Below are 20,271 nucleotides of genomic sequence, written 5' to 3'. Positions count from 1 at the left end.
AGAACCTCACGTTGGAAAAATCAGGGAAGAAAAACACTTGATGCAGATCCTAAAGGTCCCAAAGGATTTGTGTGTTTCCCTCTTTTCTCTGCCTCTCCCATCTTCCCATTCCCTCCTGCTTGTGTGAGTACGAAACGTATGCCTTCCATGACTCAGGGAATGGCTGACACTGACTGTCACCTGTGGTCCACGCGAGTCAGCTCATGTGGAAGGGAAGGTTTACTCTGGGGGACAGAGGCCTTGGGCCTCATGGAAGCCAGGGCAGAGAACTGGGGGGCCATCCAGATTAAGCCAATACTAAGAGAAGGAGATATCCTTCTCTTTCTGGGGGGCTGCCACCTGTGGCCTCTAATGTCCTCCAGGCAGACATGTACCCCCTACTCTGAATTCTGCCCTTCCCAGCTGTGGCTTCCATGTGGCCGTGCCCTGTCCTTCCATGTTTGCTCAGCCTCTTAAGGCTGACTCAGCCCTGAGCGTGTGAGTTTGAGGGAGACATTCCGATTTGCTGCTGGCCAGCCCATGAACCGACTGGCCTTGAATCATGTGTCCATGCCTCATTGGGTCCACAGTGGCTTAGGTGGTTAGGAACAGCCTTGGAGCATGGAGGGCTGGTCCTTCCAAAGGTCGTGAGTGGAGTACAGAGTCGGGAAGGAGCTGAGGTCAGGGCAGCTAATACAACGTATCTAATATATGTTGGTATCCAAAATACAGAGCACATTAATTCATACTCTCCAAGGCAAGGGTTAAAGCAACGTTCTTAAAGTTGGTAGTGTTGATCAAAGGGGTGGCTGTGCACTCCTGACCTTTCTCTCAACTGAAAGTTAGTACTAGAGAACAGACCTGCTCCTAGGAATTCTCTTGACTTCTCACAACACCTAGCAGAGTGCTTGCTGCCAAAGACCTTCAATAAAAGCTGACTACCGATGCAAATTTGAGCAGCTCACGTGATTACAGAAGGGACAAGATCTCAAGGAAGAGAATTCACAGAAGGAGAACATGGCTGTGTCATTTTGTGGCATTCTAGAATCACAGATTCACCAGACTGCTGAGTTTTCAGACAGCAGCAAGGAGGAAATGAGAACGAGGTCCTCCAGGAGGATCTGGGAGAATGGGACAAGATATTTGCAACATCAGGGCACATTTCCACTTTTCACAGGCCAGAGTTCTCAGATAGCCAGACTGAGACCAAAAAAGAAAGATAATCACAGGACTGTATAACCCAAGAAGGACACTCAAGCTATTAGTCAGGGGTAGGGGATGGCGAGTATCCAGCCCGTTGGTCATCGACCCTCCCAAAGAATGCTCATCCTGGGGAATGCACAGAATCTATATTCCACAGTCTCATTTAGACTAGTTTCCCCATTAGACTAGTTTCTCGATTAGACTTCTGCTTGGTGGGATTGCATAGCCCAAGAAGAGCCACAAAGAATCAGAATTCTCATTGTATGCAATGATAATCGGCCCCTCCTATGAATCCCCTTACCAGGGTTGAGCATCTCATTTCCCCTGATTTTCTTCCTCTGGCTTCACCTTCCAAGGGAAGCATGCAGGGAGTGGGTCTCCATGGGCCAGCTCCAACCCACCCTGACAGCTTTCTGCCCCGCCATGCACCCCCATCCCCCACACATACATACGCACACTTTGCTCCCGCCCTACCCTCTGGCTGGATGCCCAGCCTCCCGCTTGTTTCTGGGTCCATTTTTATTTATCCTTAAAGACTAGGCAGAGACTTCTCTTCTCTGAAGTCCTGCCACACTCCCCTAGGGAAACTGTCATTTCTCACTGTCCCAGTCATGCTACTCGGTCCTCTCCTACAGCATTTATCACACTTTCCGATAATTACCTGCAGTGCATTCTGTTTCTCCCTTGCAGACTGGGAGCAATTTTAATCTGATCTAGCTGTGTGTTTCTTCCAGAACCTGGGTGGGGCCGGGCAACAGGAGGCACTCTGCCAATGGTTTGTGGGCATGAGTATCAGGAAGAGTTAGGAAAGTAGTAAGATGCTGGGGGAAGGGGGGACAGGGAACTGAGGGCCACAAGCTGTCCACGGACGGGACAGATAAATGTCACCTGCATAATCAAGCAGCGGCTCCGAAAACTCGAAAGCAGACTTGCAGAGAGGCAGTAAGCCCTACACGGGGTCCACTGCCTCAGGTGTCCAGGCTGGACGTCCCACGTGCCAAGGAGAGGGAGGGACAGGTGGACAGACGGAGGCGGAAGCCAGGAGAGCCAAGAGAAGGGAGACGTGCGTGAGCAATGGGGGAGAGCCGAAAGAAACAGCTCTGAAGATGACCACGGGGGCTGCGAGATAAGGAAGCAATTACGATCTCGAGAGGATCATTCCGACTTGCTTCTCGATGAGGGGCAGTTCAGACAGCCTCAAGCTCCTGCTGCAGTGGTTCGAGGAAAGGCAGCTTCCGTGATGCAACCACTCAATTATGAAGAAGAAAACCGCACCGGTACCGGGAGGCAGCAATCAATGTCTCCCACCCTCCTTCAGTTTCTTCCAACAAAGTCAGCATTTCTGCCTTTCCTCACCCAGCTGGGCTCTCGAACTCTCAAATTAAAAGTGGAAAAAAGGCCCCCGCAATCCTGCCATTAATAATACCTCCAGCAGCTGTATTCTAAGCAAAGCCAAATGAGTTCTGTGGTGCCGGTTCCTTCCCAGGGCCTCTCTAATGTAACTCTTGGCATCACTTAGCCACAAATTCTGTAGTCGATACGGACTACCCCTCAAATCTGAAGTTGCGACATTTTGGGTTGGATCTCCTAAACCCAGACTACTATTTTTTTTTTTTAGGTATAGAAAGGTCTTTTCCATTCATACTTGAAAAATTATAATAAAAACTAGTATTCTCCCATCTCATGCCCTCCATGATTTCTCCAGAAACGCTCTTTGGCTGCTTAGTCACTTGGTTTTATCTTGCTGCATGCCCTCGGCTCTCCGGCATTCTTCCAGGTGTTTATTTGAGAGGGTAGGCTAGGACGCAATCACCGACCCTAATTCTCCCTTCCTGGGGCTAGACATCTATTCACTGGAAGCCTGGGCTCCGGCTCTCCACCGAGGCAATCGCTGGCGCATTTAGGTTGGCTGGGGCACTGGGACCGGCCGGGGAGAGATGGCTACAAGTGCAACGGTCCTCAGGTCCCTGGAAGCAGAGGGGTGGATGATCTCGGTCACACACCCGGAGCGGTGCTGACTCAGGCCCCAGCTCCAGCACCGCTGTGGAGACAGGGTTAATGAGGCCTGCCCCCCAAGCCCAGGAAACGAGCATCTCTAAATATAAGCTGGGAGACGTCCGCTTCACCAAGCGCAGCTCTGCCACCCTGAAGACAGGGAGAGCAGCACCTCTCCCCCCGCCCCCTCCAGAGGATTCATTCTCGACTACCATCCCCTCCACACGCCACAGGCTTTCACTCCTCTCTCAGCCCTGGTGCTCCGGTCACTTCCCAGCACTTCCCGTCCCCTTGTTTGCATTTCCACCGCGACACTCGGCGCACAGCTGGGCCCTGCCCGAGTGCGGCTTCTTGGGGGCTGGAGGAGTTTGCTAGGGCTGCTGTGAACCCAGCACCACATACCAGCTGGCTTCAACGACAGAAATTTACTGTCTCACCGTTCTGGAGGCTGGATGTTGGCGGGCTTGGCTCCTTCTCAGGGCCCGAGGAAGACTGTGCTATGCCTCTCCCGTAACCGTGGCTGGCTTGCTGGCAGTCTTCGGAGCTCTTTGGCTCATAGACGTGTTACCCCTTCGTGTTCACATGGCGTGTGTGTCTGTGTCCAAATGTGTCCTTTTTATAAGGGCATCAGTCAGACTGGATTAGAGGCCCACCTGACTCCAGTAGGACCTCATCTTAACTAGTCACATCTGCAATGACCCTATTTCCAAATAAGGTCACATCCTGAGGCACTGGGGTTTAGGACTTCAATGTATGAATTTTGGAGGAGAACACAATTCAAGAGAGGCCAAGACCATTACTGTTTCCTCTGCATACAGCTCAAGGCCTGGCACGTGGAGCCACCCCATTACCTGCCCACTGACAAAACACCAGTAAGGATTGCTTGTTGGCTCTCTCTCTGTCCCTCCCTCCTTCAATCTCTCTCTCTCTCCCCCCGCCCCCCCCCCCCACACGCTTCTACAGAAGAAACAGGACAAAGCTGTCACTGTTAGCTTCTGGGGAGGTGCCAAACCTCACGACCAGCTTTCCAAATCCTCCTTGAGCGTTATCACCAGGATACAGCAGGCAAGATAAAGAAACTGCAACCCAATTGCCAAAATACTCAATTAACTATCTTGGCATTGGTGGCTTTTTTAGAAATGCTTAACTCTCCAGCATTTCTCATGGAGTGGGAAGGGGGACAGGCATCATTAGTCTTTCCTACTGAAAGGAAAACCTGAGTACAAAAAGAGGGAATACAGGCCAGCCTTCTTCTGCAGCCTCCCCCCATGAGCTCACAGGACCAAGGGCTGGGTGTGCACGGACCACCTGGGAGTTCCTGGTTCCCAGGCGAGTGATAACCAGATGGCAGTGTCACAAGGTGACGTGAAGAATGTTCATTTGTTCCCATCCTGGCTTCACACCATGTACTCGCTACACGGACAGCAGAACCAGGAACCTGTGTGCTCCTCGAGCTCTTCATCTAGAAATGGGGATCGTTTTCTGGGAGAGGACATTCTCTCACAGGAATTTTGTGGGACTGGCTAGGAACATACAGGTACACTGCTCAGACTGGTACCTGCCATTTACTTGGTGCACGGAGGGCTGGCTACCCACATATATATGTATCTGCTCTATGCCTCATGTCCTTTCCCAGGCCCGACCCTCTCACCGTCACCTGAGCCTTCAGAAGCTCTCTGTGTTAACAGCAATCAGAATTGGGACCCACTTAAGAGGTATTCGTTTTATTAGGTACTTATTACTGTATAATAAATTACTCCAGAATGTATAGGCTTAAAAAACCAAACCTGTATTACCTGCCAGTTTCCGTGGGTCCAAATCCCAGGAGTGGCTTAGCTCTGGCTCCAGACCTCTTACGACGTTATGATCAAGGTACGTATCAGGGACACAGACAGCTCAAGGCTGGGCCAGGGGAGGAGGCTTTGCCAAGCTCCTTCAGGCAGCGCCTGACAGGTCTCAGGTCCTCGCTGGCTTTTGATCAGAGCCCTACCTGGTTCCTCGCCTCGGGAGCCTCTCCACGAGGCAGCTCGCAATATGGCAGCCGACTTCTATCTGCATACGCAGGAGAGAGTAAGCAAAACAGACGCCGAAGTCTTTTCTAATCTAATCTTGCAAGTAGCAATCAAAGGAGCTGTTACTTTCTTTCCTAAAACTGAGTCGCCATCTCTACACCCATGCTCACAGCAGCCAAAAGGTGGAAGCACTTAAATGTCCACCAGCGGGTGGAAGGATAAAGAAAATGTGGTATAGACGTACGATGGAGTATCCTTCAGCCTCAGTTAAAAGGGAAGGAGAATCCTGACACACGCTACAGCATGCATGAACCTCGAGGACATTCCGCTAAGCGAGCGAAGCCAGTCACAAAATGACAAATACTGTTCGATTCCACTTATATGCGTTACCTAGAGCAGTCAAATTCATAGAAACAGAAAGTTGAATGGTGGTCGTCAGGGCTTGGAGCGGAGAACAGGGAGCTGTTTAATGGGGACAGAGTTTCAGTTTTGCAAGATTAAAAAGTTCTGGAGATGGGTTGCACAGCAGTGTGACTATACCTAACACCACTGAACTACACACTTAAAAATGGGTAAGGTGGTCAATTAACATCAGGTGTATTTTGCCACAATTGAAAAAAAAAAACAACATGCAAGTCACAAGGTCTAGAGCACATTCAAAGGATGGGACTCTACCAGGATGTGAACCCCAGGGGGTAAGGATCCTTGCAGGATGCCTACCGCATTCAGTCATTTATCCAAGGTTGAAAAGAATCGATCTGTTCAGTTAGGATTGAATCCAACATATTGGAGGCTACCTGAGTGCTGGCCACACCCTCCATCTGCCCAGCAGTACCTGCTGGCTCTCACATGTGTTCCTAAGAAACGGAAAAGCCACATGCAAGCCTGCTTTTGGAGTTACCTGGTAAACAGGTGTTTCCAATCAATGAACCCCCAATTAAAAATCCATTCCACCACAGTGTTCTTTGGTCTCTATGACATCCCGGATGGAATAGAAAAGTATGGTAATGGTTGCACTCTCACGGTCCACTCCCACTTCCAAGCCCTGACAGTCTATTGTTAGTTTTAAAGGCCACGGATAAAGAAGGGAACTATATCGGGATGAGCAAGAAGGGGAGGAGAGGCGCACATAGCTGGTATCTCTAAAGTGGAGACATTGCCTTTTCATACTCTCATCCAGCCGGAAGAAAAGTATTTCAAGCACCCTATTTCCTGTCTTTGGGCCAGTTCTCTCCACTCCATCCAAATAAACATTATAAAATGTCATTTTCTTTTCCCACATCAAGTGAAAGCAAAGACGCATTTTTCAAGGGCTGGGAGACCAGCAGAAGCAGATCGGATATTGTCTGATTAAAGGAGCTCGTGGGCAAAAGGTGCTCGGCGCAGTGTCTGCTGCATGGTAAGACTCGATCACTGTTCGCCGTTATGAGGACGACAACAGGCCAAACCCTGCGCTGGATAAGACCACGTTCTGTCTAGTCAAGATGCCTCTGAAATTCTTCAGGAAGATACTGCATGAAGCTCAGTCTCTCAAGGCCCAGTACGAGTCAGGTTTGCCCCCAGCACCAGTACACTGGTATTCCTTTGTTCAAGCACCAAAATTAGGAGCCAGTCTGCATTTAGAAGCTACACGACAGGGGCGCCTGGGTAGCGCAGTCGTTAAAGCGTCTGCCTTCAGCTCAGGGCGTGATCCCGGCGTTCCGGGATCAAGTCCCACATCGGGCTCCTCCGCTGGGAGCCTGCTTCTTCCTCTCCCACTCCCCCTGCTTGTGTTCCCTCTCTCGCTGGCTGTCTCTATCTCTGTCAAATAAATAAAATCTTTAAAAAAAAAAAAAAAAAAAAAGAAGCTACACGACAGAGAAAAGCATACCCTCTGGTACTAGAATCATACCCCGAGCAGGAGGATGCTCACGTCGTAGGAGGAATGCGGCACGGCAGACTGGCCAAGGGGCCAGCAGGTCCGGATCCTCATGTCATTCTCACTGCAGGGCACATCCCCCTTGAGGGAATGCCAGAATCATCTACTCTATTTAAACGACAGCAAAATACTGATTATTTTAATAGATTGTGTATACTTGAACTTGCATAACTTAAACACATACACACTATTATACCACATAAGGTACAAATGAAACACAGCTTCCTGGGGCTCCTGGGTGGCTCAGTCGGTTAAGCGCCTGACTCCTGATTTCAGCTCAGGTCATGATCTCAGAGCTGTGAGATCGAGCCCTGCATCAGGCTCCACGCTGAGCGTGGAGTCGGCTTGAGAGTTTCTCTCCCCTTCCCTTTGCCCCTCCCCCCTGCTCACGCTCCCATGCTCACACACACACTCTCTCTCTCTCTCTCTCAAAAAATAAATAAATAGGGGCGCCTGGGTGGCACAGCGGTTAAGCGTCTGCCTTCGGCTCAGGGCGTGATCCCGGCGTTGTGGGATTGAGCCCCACATCAGGCTCCTCCGCTATGAGCCTGCTTCTTCCTCTCCCACTCCCCCTGCTTGTGTTCCCTCTCTCGCTGGCTGTCTCTATCTCTGTCAAATAAATAAATAAAATCTTTAAAAAAATAAAAAATAAAAAAAAAAATAAATAACCACAGCTTCCTAACCTAACACCCTACAGAGAAATCTTTTCTAGTATACAGCACTTACTGAATGGACTCTGTGCAGGGCCCCGTGCTACTAGGTAGGATCTGTGGAATTCGAGGGGGGAAAAAGGCACACTTCCTGTTCTCTGGCAGCTAGCAACAGTGCCTTTCCACAATGGTCACCCTTGCTCAGAGGCTGTCATACTAAATGGCACCTGACAGCTGTCACCCATGCCCTGAGGGGACTAGTTTTCGGAGAGCTTACTTTCTACAGGGGTGTCATTTGGGTACAGAAGGCACAAAGCTGAGATTCTAAGTGAAGCTGCTCCAAGTTACGTATTTGCCAAGAGCTGGGCTTCGTGTGCATGTGTCCACCACTGACCTACCCAACACCTCATGTTTATAATACAAGAGTATGATGCAGAGGAAGAGAAAGAGCTGGACTTAGAAATACAAACTTCAACCAGCCATCGGAGAGATGGTTCTTAAGGGCGAGGAAAAATCTGCTTCGGCAAAATGCAGGGACAAGCACGTGGAGGGTAGGGGGATGCTGCCAAAACCATCAGGACAAATTCCCTACCCTCCACGTTTTAGACGTAGGGGTTGGTGAGTCTAGGATGCAGGAACACATAACAAACTCTAAGAAACAGTACTTACAGCAAATGTTCCTCCATCCCTCCTATCTATGCTAATACCTCCTTGACTTTGGGACGGCTCCTCCCCTACTTGATATCCATCACTGCCGATGGCAGATGCCAGAGGAGCTATACTGGCATATGTTTTGGTTTATAAAAATCTGACTCTGCGCGAAGGCTAGACACACCTTATTGTTCGATGAGCAGTTTAAAAACTACCAGGCAAGGGGTGCCCGCGTGGCTCAGTTGGTTGAGGGTCTGACTCTTGGTTTCGGCTCAGGTCACGACCTCAGGGTCGTAAGATCAAGCCCTGCATTAGGCTCTGTGCTGAGCCTGGAGCCTGCTTGGGATTCTCTCTCTCCTTCTCTCTCCGCCCCTCCCCACTTGTGCACTGTCTCTCTCTCTCTCCCTCTCTTAAAATAAAAGGGGGGGCACACCTGGGTGGCTCAGTCAGTTAAGCATCCGACTCTTGATTTCAGCTCAGGTCATGATCTCAGGGTTGTGAGATCAGGCCCTGCATCTGGCTCCACACTGTGTGTGGAGCCTGCCTGAGATTCTCTCTCACCCACTCCCTCTACCCTCATGCCCGGTCACTTGTGCACACTCTCTTTCTCTCTAAAAAAGCAAAATAATAATAATAATAATAAAAATTTTTAAAAATCCCAGGCAAATGGCAAGATTAGAAACCTCTCTAAAGTTAGTATAAAACAGTAGTTCTCAGAATTACTGTATATTTCAACCACTTGGAGGACTCATTAAAACACAGACTGCTGAGTCCACTTCCCAGGTTGATTCTGTTGGTCCGGGATGCAGCTTGAGCTCTGTATTTCCAAAGAGTTCCCACATGATTCTGGTGATACTGGTCTCAGGATTATACTTTGAGAATCATCAGTGAAGGGAAAACTCAAAGAGAAGATTTTCCAGACGAGAGGATAATCAGAAGTTAATTCTACCCAAGACTCACCTCCCAGAGCTCTTTTCTGCACAAATTTTGGCAAAATCTATGTTAGTAAACATTTTGTCTTTTTTTCTCTGTGGACCTTAGGCATACAGACTTGGACTGGTCATAATCCTTGATGTGTGACCTACCCTCACCAGTGGCCTACACACGACTCATTCATTCATTCATTCATTCATTCATTCATTCATTCATTCATTCATTTTTAATAGCATAATAAACATCAGCCAAAATAAAGGCTAGGACTGTGAAAAGGACCTACTTGTAACTTCACGGAACTTATTCCATCCAACCTGCCTCCCAATGTATGAGCGACCCAGTTAGCCCCCTTTCTCTTGCTTTTCTGGTTTACAATTTTATTCAAACTATAAACTGTGGTTCACACGGCAGAATACCGAATAACAGTCCAAACAAATGAACTCTACCAACAAACAATAATGTGGGTGAATCACAGCAATAGGATATTAAGTGAAAAAAGTAGTGACTGCAAATAGATCATACCAGTTTACAACATTAGAAATATATATTTTTTACGATACCTTAATATTGATAAACATTTTTAAATCTTTATATATTTTTTTAATCACTGAAAAAATACGTGTTTACCAGAAGAGTCAATGAGTAAAGAAAAGTGCCCGATCAGTTTTAACAGAGGAGGATATGACCCCGCTGTATCCTTCTGGGCTCCCTAAAAAGCTCACTTTCCCATCCCCCCAACCGCATCCCTTCAGATTCCATAAAATTACCCTGAGCTCAAGAGTCCTGATAGGAGCAGGCAATTCACACGAGAGGAACAAAGTAGTAAACAAACACACGGGGGAAATGTTGACTCTGCTCATAATCAGAGCAATGCACATTAAAGCATTTGGGGAGCTCTCATTCTATGACTACTAAATTAGCAAAAATGGAAAAAACAGAACAGCAGCGAATACCCGGGATGCGAAGGTGAAACTGACAAGCACAGACAACGCTAGCACCCGGGTAAAGAAAAAATTGTTTCCAACAGCTGCGTGTGGCAGTGTAAGCCATGAACTGTGCAGATGTCCCACTCTGCAGAATTTATCCTGAAGAAGTAATGCAAGAGAAACAATCCAGGTGGACCCCAACGATGCAACAATTTAGAAAACCACGGTGGAGCATCCTGACCGGCTGGGGCGAATTACAGTTTTGAAGAGAAAACGTGTATGTGATATTTCATACAGGAGGAATACGAAATGCAAAATGGTAGGTGCCTCACAGGTAAAAGCAAGGGTACGGGGGCTGCAAGGTAAAGTGCAAACATTAATGTGGCTATTGTATTTGGAGGGGGTATGGGTGCTGTTTTCTTCCTTTCGGTGTTACTGGGTGTGGTGATGCAATTCTTTTTTTAAAGCTTTGGAGGCTTCCTACCTTGCGAGCTTTCACAGCTCTCCTCGTCACTGTTGTCTTGACAGTTATTTTGCCCATCGCAAATGAAGCTCTTGTCAATGCAGAGGCCGTTCTTGCAGTGGTAGCGCGCAGTGGAGCAAAGCAGAGGGTTCGCCGCTGTGAAGGGAAAACAGAGCAGGTCACCAGGGAGGCCAGCAGGGCCCATGGAACCAGGCGGTGCCCTGCTCAGGAAGCAGTGAGCTCATCTTCTAAGATGGCTGACTCAAAGATCATCCTGGGAAACTGGCCAGCCAATGACTAGGACAGGATAAGACCTACCCTGCCCCATTCTAAAAGCTCCTTCCCCCAAGTCACCAGGCGGTACCCTGTAACCACACCAATGTGGCCGGAAGGCAATGCCTCAGTCCACATGGTTAACCTCCAGGCGGGCTAGCTGCCTCTGAAAGTCCTGGGGCAAAACCTGAATCTCCTGGGAGAGTCACGAATGAAATGGTTGGTAGCATGAGACACACAGAGAAGCAAGCTAGAAGGAGGAGCTGAGTTGGGGAATCCGTGAACCTCTGCTACCCAGGGAATGACGGCATGATCTGGTCCAAGAGCTGTATTGGATTCTTCTGGTTCTATAACTATAGACCGGCCTCTTAATCCCTCATGTATCTTTATGGCTCACCACAGTAAACTCAGTGGTCTCCATTTCTTTGCAATCAAAGAGGCCCATTAACCTACTCGGTCAGCCTGAGCGGCACCCCTGTGAGGCTCCCTGTTCTAGGCACTTTCAGAACCTCAAAAGAAATGACGGGTATGGTCCCTCCCCTCAAGGAAGAGAGTGGCAACTGGCCAGTGTGAGGTCAACGCAAAGCTACCTAACAACACACAAGCAAATCTCCACAGAAGATCAGGATTTCCACAGCACAATTTACCTTGTTCCCCTGTTCCCTGCAGTGCAATTCAAACGAGGCTCATTCCAGGGCTCTAGTTTCAATAAATGAAGTAGCGAAGTAGAAATCAGTCCAATCCCAGCTCTGCCGCTTATGAGCAGTGTAATCCTGCATAAATTACTTCGTGTCTTTGAACCTTGGTCTCTTTGCCTGTAGATGGGACAGGCTACATAAGTTGTGGGGCCCAGTGCAAACAGAAAATGTGGGTTCAGCTCTTCAAAAATTAAAAATTCAAGAAGGGCATAAAATCAGGCATGGCGCCCTTCCAAAGCTGAGCCTGGGCCCTGTGTAACTGTGCAGGTGACAGGCCCATGAAGCCAGCCCTGCTCAGAGCATTAATTTGCCCATCAAATGAGATGACATGTGAGCAAATGTGCAGTGCAAAATCTGACTCGCAGCACATGCTCAGGGAATGTTCGACACGCTCCCCTATCACGTTTGTCTGGGTCCCACGAGCGTGGCCCTCCCTGCAGAGACAATACTGGCGATGATGAGGAGGGCACATACTGGATGTCAGGGAATGGACTGAGCCCACACCTGCATTACACGTGGCGGGAAGAGCACCAGATCGGGGTGCCAGGCCCAGCACAGAGATTGCGATGCGATCAGGGGCAAGTCAGCTGTGGTATCCCTCGGTGGACCTTAACTGCAAGATGGCATTTGTAATACATCTTTCCCACACGCTTCACTGAGCTATTGTTAAAATGCACACAGATCAAGGCGGCAAGGGCTGAAGACTTCACAGGGCTTCATAAACCCGAAGGACTGCAGAGGTTTTTGGTTTTGTTTTGTTTTTTTTTTTAATATTTTTAACTATGTAACTCAGGAAGTTTGACTTGAAAGGTCAGAGGAGGTAGAAGGATGGAGGAAGCCAGTGCTCTCTGCTTTAAAGATAATGGACCAGTGTAAAGTCACCCAAAAGTAGTCTAGCCTGAAAATATAAGTTTTAATTATTTTAATTGCTGTGGGCCAGAGGACGGTTCAACTTGATCAGAATGAAACCAAGGTCTGATTTCAGCCAAAACCAAAATGGGGAAGCTCAAACCACAAATCACGTTCAGTTTCTGTCCAAGGCAGCCCTCCAAACCCTCCGGCATCCCGTGGTGGTGGCCTTCAGCTTCCCTGGGACCTTGGGGGTCACGTGTATGCAGCTGAAGTGTCGGCAGCAATCAGCTCACTCAGATGGACAGCCTCGGAAAGGGGCTCTAATTGCTCCAAGATGGGGCGGTCGCACACGTACGTGAACACCCTGGCGGGGAATCTGTGCCCAATCAGCCTTGCTGACAGGGCTGGCATCTACTTACTTTTCTTCAGCCTCACACCCTCTCAACCCTGCAAACTCACTCACAGAAAAGAAGTGACGTGTGTGTGTGTGCGTGTGTGCGTGTGCGCACACTCACGGCCATATATGCACACACGTACATTACATACGTGTGTGTGCGTGGACGTGTATAGACAGATCACACACATCTGCAGGATAAACTAAGACTGGTGATACCCTAAAACACAGCTCCGATAAAGAATCCAGACTGATTGAAAACCAAGTCACAGCCCGACTTTAACACATATAACCACACGGACTAGTAGCCAGATTATTATATAAAGATCTCTCACAACTCAAGAGGAAAAAGACAACTCCGTAGGAAAATGGGCAAAGGATACGATCAGACAACTGCCACAAAAGAAATGGCAAATGGTCCCTAACAGCTGGAAAAAATGTTGACTGTCATCGGTAATGAAGCACCACTTTGACCACAGCAGACTGGCCAAACTTAAGGTCTTAAGAGACCGCCAGGTTGCTGGCAAGGATGTGGAGGGAGAGAAGCTCTCGGGGACCACCAGTGGTATGCAAACTGGGGGATCCACCTCGGAGACCAATTTAGTAATTTCTAATAAAAAGGTGCCCGTGCCCTCCAGCCCCGCAATTTCACTTCCAGCTATACACTCCAGGGAGAATCCTGAACACAAATGTTTACTGAAGCTCTGTTTGTAAAATAAAAAAAATAGAAATGACCCAAATGTCCATCCACAGGAGAACAGATGCGTGTGTTATGTTGGTGCAACAGAGTTCTACAGCAGGAGGTGGCTCACCTTTTCTCTAAAGGGCCAGTTAGGACATATTTAAGGCTTTGCTCACTATTCTGCCTCTGTCTCTGTCAGGGCTACTCAACTTTTGCCATGGAAATCCATCAACAGAGGGCATGGCTGTGCTTCAATCAAACTTTATTTATAAAAACAAGTGGCAGGCCAAATACGGCCCAGCAACCGTTGTTTGCCAACCCCTGATGAACAGTAGTAAAAAGTCAATCAACCCAGGGGCGCCTGGGTGGCGCAGTCGTTAAGCGTCTGCCTTCGGCTCAGGGCGTGATCCCGGCGTTGTGGGATCGAGCCCCACATCAGGCTCCTCTGCTATGAGCCTGTTTCTTCCTCTCCCACTCCCCCTGCTTGTGTTCTTCTCTCGCTGGCTGTCTCTATCTCTGTCAAATAAATAAATAAAATCTTAAAAAAAAAAAAAAGTCAATCAACCCAAAACAAAACAAAAAACCCCCAAAATCAGTGAACCAGAGTCAAGATCCATAAACATCACAAATACCACAGTGTGGGAGCAAAGTAAGCTCAGGACAGTAGATGCCTCCGGGGAGAAGGGAAAAGGATAGACTCCAGGAAGGGGTATACGCTGTGAACTTCTAATGATATCTGGTAACATTTTATTTTAAAAATCTAAAGCAAATAAGGCAAAATGGAAACATGATTTTTTTAACTGAGGTAAAACTAGCATACACCATTATATTAGTTTCAAGTGTACAAAATACTGATTCGATATTCGTATCTACTGTGGAATGATCACCACAGTAAGTCTAGTTGACATCCGTCAGCACAGTTACAATTTTTTTCTTGTGATGAGAGCTTTTAAGATCTACTCTCAGCAACTTTCGAGTATACAATACAGTGTTATTAACTAAGCTATAGTGATACAATTATTATAATACATTATTAATAATAAAATAGATCATTAACTATAGTTAATACAGTTATAATAATATAACAATAGGCAACTTGATTTTTTTTTTAAAGATTTATTTATTTGAAAGAGAGAATGATTGCAAGTGGGGGTAGGGACGGGGGGGAGAGAAAATCTCCTGCAGTCCCGCAGACTCCCACTGAGTGCAGAACCTGACATGGGGCTCGATCCCACGACCCCGAGATCATGACTGGAGCAGAAATCAAGTCAGCCGCTCAACCGACTGAGCCAACCAGAAGCCCCGGTAATGTGATTTTTAAAACGGGGCTGGAGGGCTTCAGAGAGGAGGGGGGTGGGAGAATGGGATAGGCTGGTGATGGGTAGTAAGGAGGGCACGTATTGCATGGTGCACTGGGTGTTATACACAACTAATGAATCATCGAACTTTACATCAAAAACCAGGGATGTACTGTATTGTGACTAACATAATATAATAAAAAATATTATTATAAAAAAATAAAATAAAACAGGGTGTTGGGGACGCAGGTGTTCATTTAATTCTACTTTGCCTTTTCAGTATGTTTGAAAGACTCCACTAAAAATGTTGAAGTGTCTAGTCTGGCAGAAATGTCTCAGTGATCACGTACTTTCCTTTACTCTTCCCTCACAGAATGCCATCTGGCCCACCAACACCTGTTTTGGTGTCTTCCACACTTAGATGGCCAGTTGCTCGGAAGACGCAGGTCCGTGCTGGCCTCACCCACACCTGGCGTTCCTCCTTATCAACGGCTCCTCATAAAAGAGCATATCCTCGGGGCGCCTGGGTGGCTCAGTCGTTGAGCTTGAGCGTCTGCCTTCGGCTCAGGGCGTGATCCTGGCGTTCTGGGATCGGGCCCCACATCAGGCTCTTCCGCTGGGAACCTGCTTCTTCCTCTCCCACTCCCCCTGCTTGTGCTCCCTCTCTCGCTGGCTGTCTCTCTCTCTCTCAAATAAATAATAAAAATAAAATCTTTAAAAAAAAAAAAAGAGCATATCCTCGCCACTGTCCAACAGGAGGGCAGAGAAACCGAGGCAGAGGAGGCCACAGGAACACTGCCCAACCCCAGCAGCAAGAACGAGAAAAAGGCCTCTGAGCCATCAAAACGCACATGGCGTGTGCACGCCCTTCGAGGCCTGGGGGCTTCCTCCTCGAGGGGCCTTCAAGCCTTCACCTCCCTCAGGCTCTATTGATTCTCCAGCTCTGTAAATTCCAGCAAGGTTTGCGCTCCCATTCCCAAGGCCACAGCGAAGAGAAGGAGAGGCGATGTTGCCTGGCCACTCGCAGACGAACCGCCCGCAAGAAACACAAGCAGACAACTATGGCAGGAGACGGAGAAGCTATAAAAAGCTGCCTTCCGAATTCCAAAAGCACAGCAGCCTAAGATAGTTTCAAAAGAGACCAGAAAGTTCTAAAAGGAGCCAAAAGCAACCCTGTATTATAGCCCAGTCTAAAAATTAACGTTCCTAAGATGGCCCTGCGCTGTCGCCAACGGAGGTAAACTGAAAAAACCGGGATGCCATGCATCGCAGAGAGATCGCTGTCAACCACGGCCCTCCAAGGCATAAACACGTCCAGTTATTGGGCAGACTCACTTAACCAGAGGAGCAATACACCCCCCGAAGTTTCTCTCTATTTCTTCCAGGGCCTCTGCCCGTCGACCAGGCTCAGCCACACTTGAGGGTGAGCACGCGTGGGACTATGGCGGACCGACCCTGGAGGCTCTGGGCGGACAGGGATAGAGTCTTACGGGCTCCCAGGTCCCATGGAACCCTACCCAGGACCCTAAAAGAGTAACTGTTTGATGGACAGCTCATCAACCGAGCAGCAAACGCTTCCTATATCAGGATGTTATGTCTCAGTATTCTCTAGCAATATTTAATGTGCTCCAAATGTATGTTTTCTTTGTCCTTGGGAAGGTTTACCAGTCACCGAAAAATGTATTCCTTTCCTCAGTTAACTAGAAAGAACATTATTTATCCCAATAAGGGTGGAGAAAACTGTCCATAGAGTCAATTTCAAAAACTCAACAGCAGACTCAAAAGCTCTTTAGTTATTATTAGCACAACAAACACAGGGATCCGAGGATCTGTTTCCAAGCCCACAACACTCAGGAAAGAGAACGTGTCCCCCCTGCCATGGGGGAGAGAGGAAGGAGTTAAGGTTAAGCTCCGTGGTTAATTAAACTGCCAGCGTTTACGTCAACCACATCTGAAGGAGAAGCGCCCAGGGCCCACTGCGGTTGCCCAAAAGCAACCGACCGGCTTGAAGACAGGAAATGAAGCAATCTGTCTCTAGCAGGATGTAGGAAATGTCGCCTTTAATCCATATAAAGTCTGTGAAGTCGGCCCCTCTTCCACCTCAAAGGGTTCTTCATAAAACACTTCAATGAGAAACTCCTCATCACCAGCTCCCTCGTTTCCCATCTGCTCCCCATCCCCTGGCAGACGCTCACTTCCTCACCGAGCATCCCAACCTCATGGCCTCCAGGGAGAGCTTTGCTTTCCAGCTCCAATTTCCCTGGAAACCAGGCAGCTGGGGGAGCTGGAGCTGCCCGGAGCCTTCCTCTGTTCCAGGATGGAGGGCCCCCCAAGCCCCTCTGGAAATCATCTGTGCCATTAACAAGCACGACTCCCTTTGTGCGGGAAAAGGCGTGCAGCCCCGACCTGCAAAGAGGCAGCCTGGGCGCTGCCAGCTGCAAGTTCTTGCCCTCCTTTCAGAGTCTGCTCCCCGAGGCCTCTCCCAGCAAGCCCTCCGCCCACTGAGCCAGCGTGGCCCATGCGCAGCCACGTTCTGGAGCTAGCCCCTCTTCTGGGTCTGCAGGAGGGGAAGGAGTCACCACTCTGGGCAAGAGGCAGGAGGCAGAGTCCTCAATCCCGCTGAGTCTCTAAAGGCTCAGAGGATTGGAATTTTCAAAATCCCTCTCAAGTCCACTGGGTGCTGGTGGCAGAATTCTGATTCACTGCTGATGACAGTCTGTTTCCTCCTCCCTATAAAGGCTTCCGGGACATGCCCACCTCCTGTCCAACACCCACGCCTGCCTTTTATCCAATTTCACGGCTTCAACCACCGCCTTCCCACGGATGGCCTCCTAGACCCTTCCTCTTGCAATAAACATCATTCCCCTGATGCCCTGTGGACACTGCAGCCTGAATACCCCCTCCCTCACACCCTGCATGTCTGCAATGGACGACCTCCCCCCTCTCGCTCTTCTTATAGCTCCACTCCTATTAAAGGGACCACCATGTCCCAGCTCTTCAGGCTCCAACCACACATGACCTTCTCCCTCTTCTCACCCTGCAACTTGGCTCAGGTTCAACTGCTCCTCATTGGGTATAAAATATAATCCCCAGGGACACCTGGGTGGCTCAGTCGGTTAAGCACCTGCCTTCGGCTCAGGTCATGATCCCGGGGTCCTGGGATCAATGTGGGACTCGGCAGAGAGCCTGCTTCCCCCTCTCCCTCTGCCCTCCTTCCTGCTCGTGTGCGTGCTCTCTCTCAGAAAAAATAAATAAAATCTTTTCTAAAAGGGGGGGGAGTAATAATATTACCAACGTAAAATGAGATAGGACATGGAAAGCGTATAGAAACGTGCCATATGCAAAGTGAGTGCTCAGCAGCAGTTTGCATACCCCCCAGCCTCTGCCTTGAGCCCTTAGCCTGAAACTCCCCCCCCATGGAACTGCAGGGCCAATTTTTAATGGTACCCATCCACCTAGGTCCATCTCCTTCAACAGCTCCCACTGATGAGCCCAGAAGGAAATAATCTCCCCCATCACTGGTTTCCACAGCACTCCCAACTGCCAACCCATCCAATATTATAATTATTTGGATGTGAGTGTTTTTGTCTCCCTTGCTTGAGCGTAATCTCAACAATGCCAGAGAGTCCTGTATCTGTCCCATCTCCACATCCTTTGCAGTATCTCGCACAGGTCTGGCATAGAAATTGTGGAGAGAAGATGAGAATCTGAAAGAAGGTAAGAGCTGGGGTTAATGAACAATGTATGGCTTAAATATGCCCTCTGGGTAGCCATCTGAGACCACAGAAGAGGATCGAGACACCCATTTGTTAGGAATACATCCTGGCTGCCTGTCTTCCTGCTTTAACCCTTTGTTCGATTAGCTGCTTGGCCCACTCGTTCAACAGACATTTACTATTGACTCTTTCCTTTAAATAAGCACTCCACTAGGCACAGGGGATGAAAGAAAGCCCAGTCCGTATTCTTAAAGAGCTTGCATTCTAGTGGGGGAGACAGGCAGGTCAATATGCAATGAAGATAGAGCATGAGAAGTGCGATTTATTCCATATATATCTATTGCATGCTAAGGCCTGAGCCAGACTGCACACTTGGCCCTGGGAATACGGCTGTGAGCCTGACAACAATACCATCTCACGAGGTCACAGTGCGGCAGGGAAGACAGAAAATAAACACAAAGTGGTGCTACAAACAGTGAGGCAGGGGAAGGAGACAGAGTGGGAGACCAGGGAGGTAAGGAGTTATTTTTTTTTTATAGGGTGCTCAGGGCAGGCCTCTCTTTTTCGGTAGCATTTGTTCAGAGAAGGTCCAAGATGGTGGTGCAAACACACTGGAGAATGAGCCAGCCCGGCCCTGGCAAACCAGTGGTCTCTCCCTAAGGAGACAGGTCATTCAAGCAGAAGGACGGAGCCTTTAAGGAGACACAGATGGGGGGCTTTGGAGCTCTGGACGGAAGAGTCCCCCTGCTACAGCCCCCTTCTGCCCCAGCTCATCCGATGCAGGCCCGACTCCTTGAGGGCACCACTGGGAAATGGAGCATCTAACCAGGCCGACACAAATAGAGCTTTGGGAACAAGGCAGCGCTGGGGGGGTTCTGTGAACAAAAACCACAGGTACACTGGTGAAACCCGGCAGCTGTTCAGGGGGACAGGCGAGAACTGGTCAGCAGCGGAAGAAACACAGTCTAGGACACGGTGGTCCTTCTGGGCACAGGTATGCTGAAAGCAAGAGGAGGAGATCCTTAGCCTGAATCAGTGGCCCATGCAGGTCGCCCAGGCCACGCTGCCATCTCGGTTCTGGGCAGGAGTCTCCGTCCTCACACCAAATGAGGACTCAGGTCAGGGCTGTGCGGCCAGCCGAGCCAGTGTCCCACGTCCAGCCAAAGATGTCTGAGCGCAGGGGAGAAGAAGGGGCCGAACACAACCAAGGGGAGAAGGACAAAAAGTGAAAGGGTAAAATCTCAGCATTGTGAGCCTCCAAGAGGGAGTCCTGGCTCTCGCTTATCTTCACTCCTGAGTCAAATGAGTGCAAACGGCGGGAAAACCTGTCCGGAGAAACAAAGTTCTTCAACAACAGGACGCTCTTGGGATGTCTGGGGGGCTCAGTCGGTTAAGCAGTGTGCCTTTAGCTCAGGTCGTGATCCCAGGGTCCTGGGATTGAGTCCCGCAGCGGGCTCCCCGCCCCCTCTGCCTGCTGCTCCCCCTGCTTGTGCGCGTGCTCCCTCTCTCTCTCTGACAAGTAAATAAATAAAATCTAAAAAAAAAATGACTCTCCTGTTATTCATGAAAAGTCAAAATATAACCCAACAAAACCTCTCTTTTCTTTTTACTGTTTTATTACAGAAAAT

General features: G+C 48.9%; 1 protein-coding gene across 3 annotated transcripts in view; it reads right to left on the bottom strand.

Annotated features, from left to right (window-relative positions):
* LDLRAD3 (low density lipoprotein receptor class A domain containing 3) overlaps positions 1-20,271 on the bottom strand; it is a 223,572-nt gene that overhangs the window by 92,866 nt on the left and 110,435 nt on the right. For all 3 annotated transcript variants that reach the window (XM_045808495.2, XM_045808496.2, XM_045808497.2), the window contains exon 4: positions 10,752-10,886. In XM_045808495.2, the coding sequence (XP_045664451.1) occupies positions 10,752-10,886 (135 nt within the window). The remainder of the gene's footprint in view (positions 1-10,751; positions 10,887-20,271) is intronic.

The sequence above is a fragment of the Ursus americanus genome, chromosome 24 (genome assembly GCF_024610735.1).
Source record: "Ursus americanus isolate L20-20 chromosome 24, mUrsAme1.1.p, whole genome shotgun sequence".
Classification (NCBI taxonomy): Eukaryota; Metazoa; Chordata; class Mammalia; order Carnivora; family Ursidae; genus Ursus; species Ursus americanus.
This window is presented reverse-complemented; position numbering and strand designations above follow the sequence as displayed.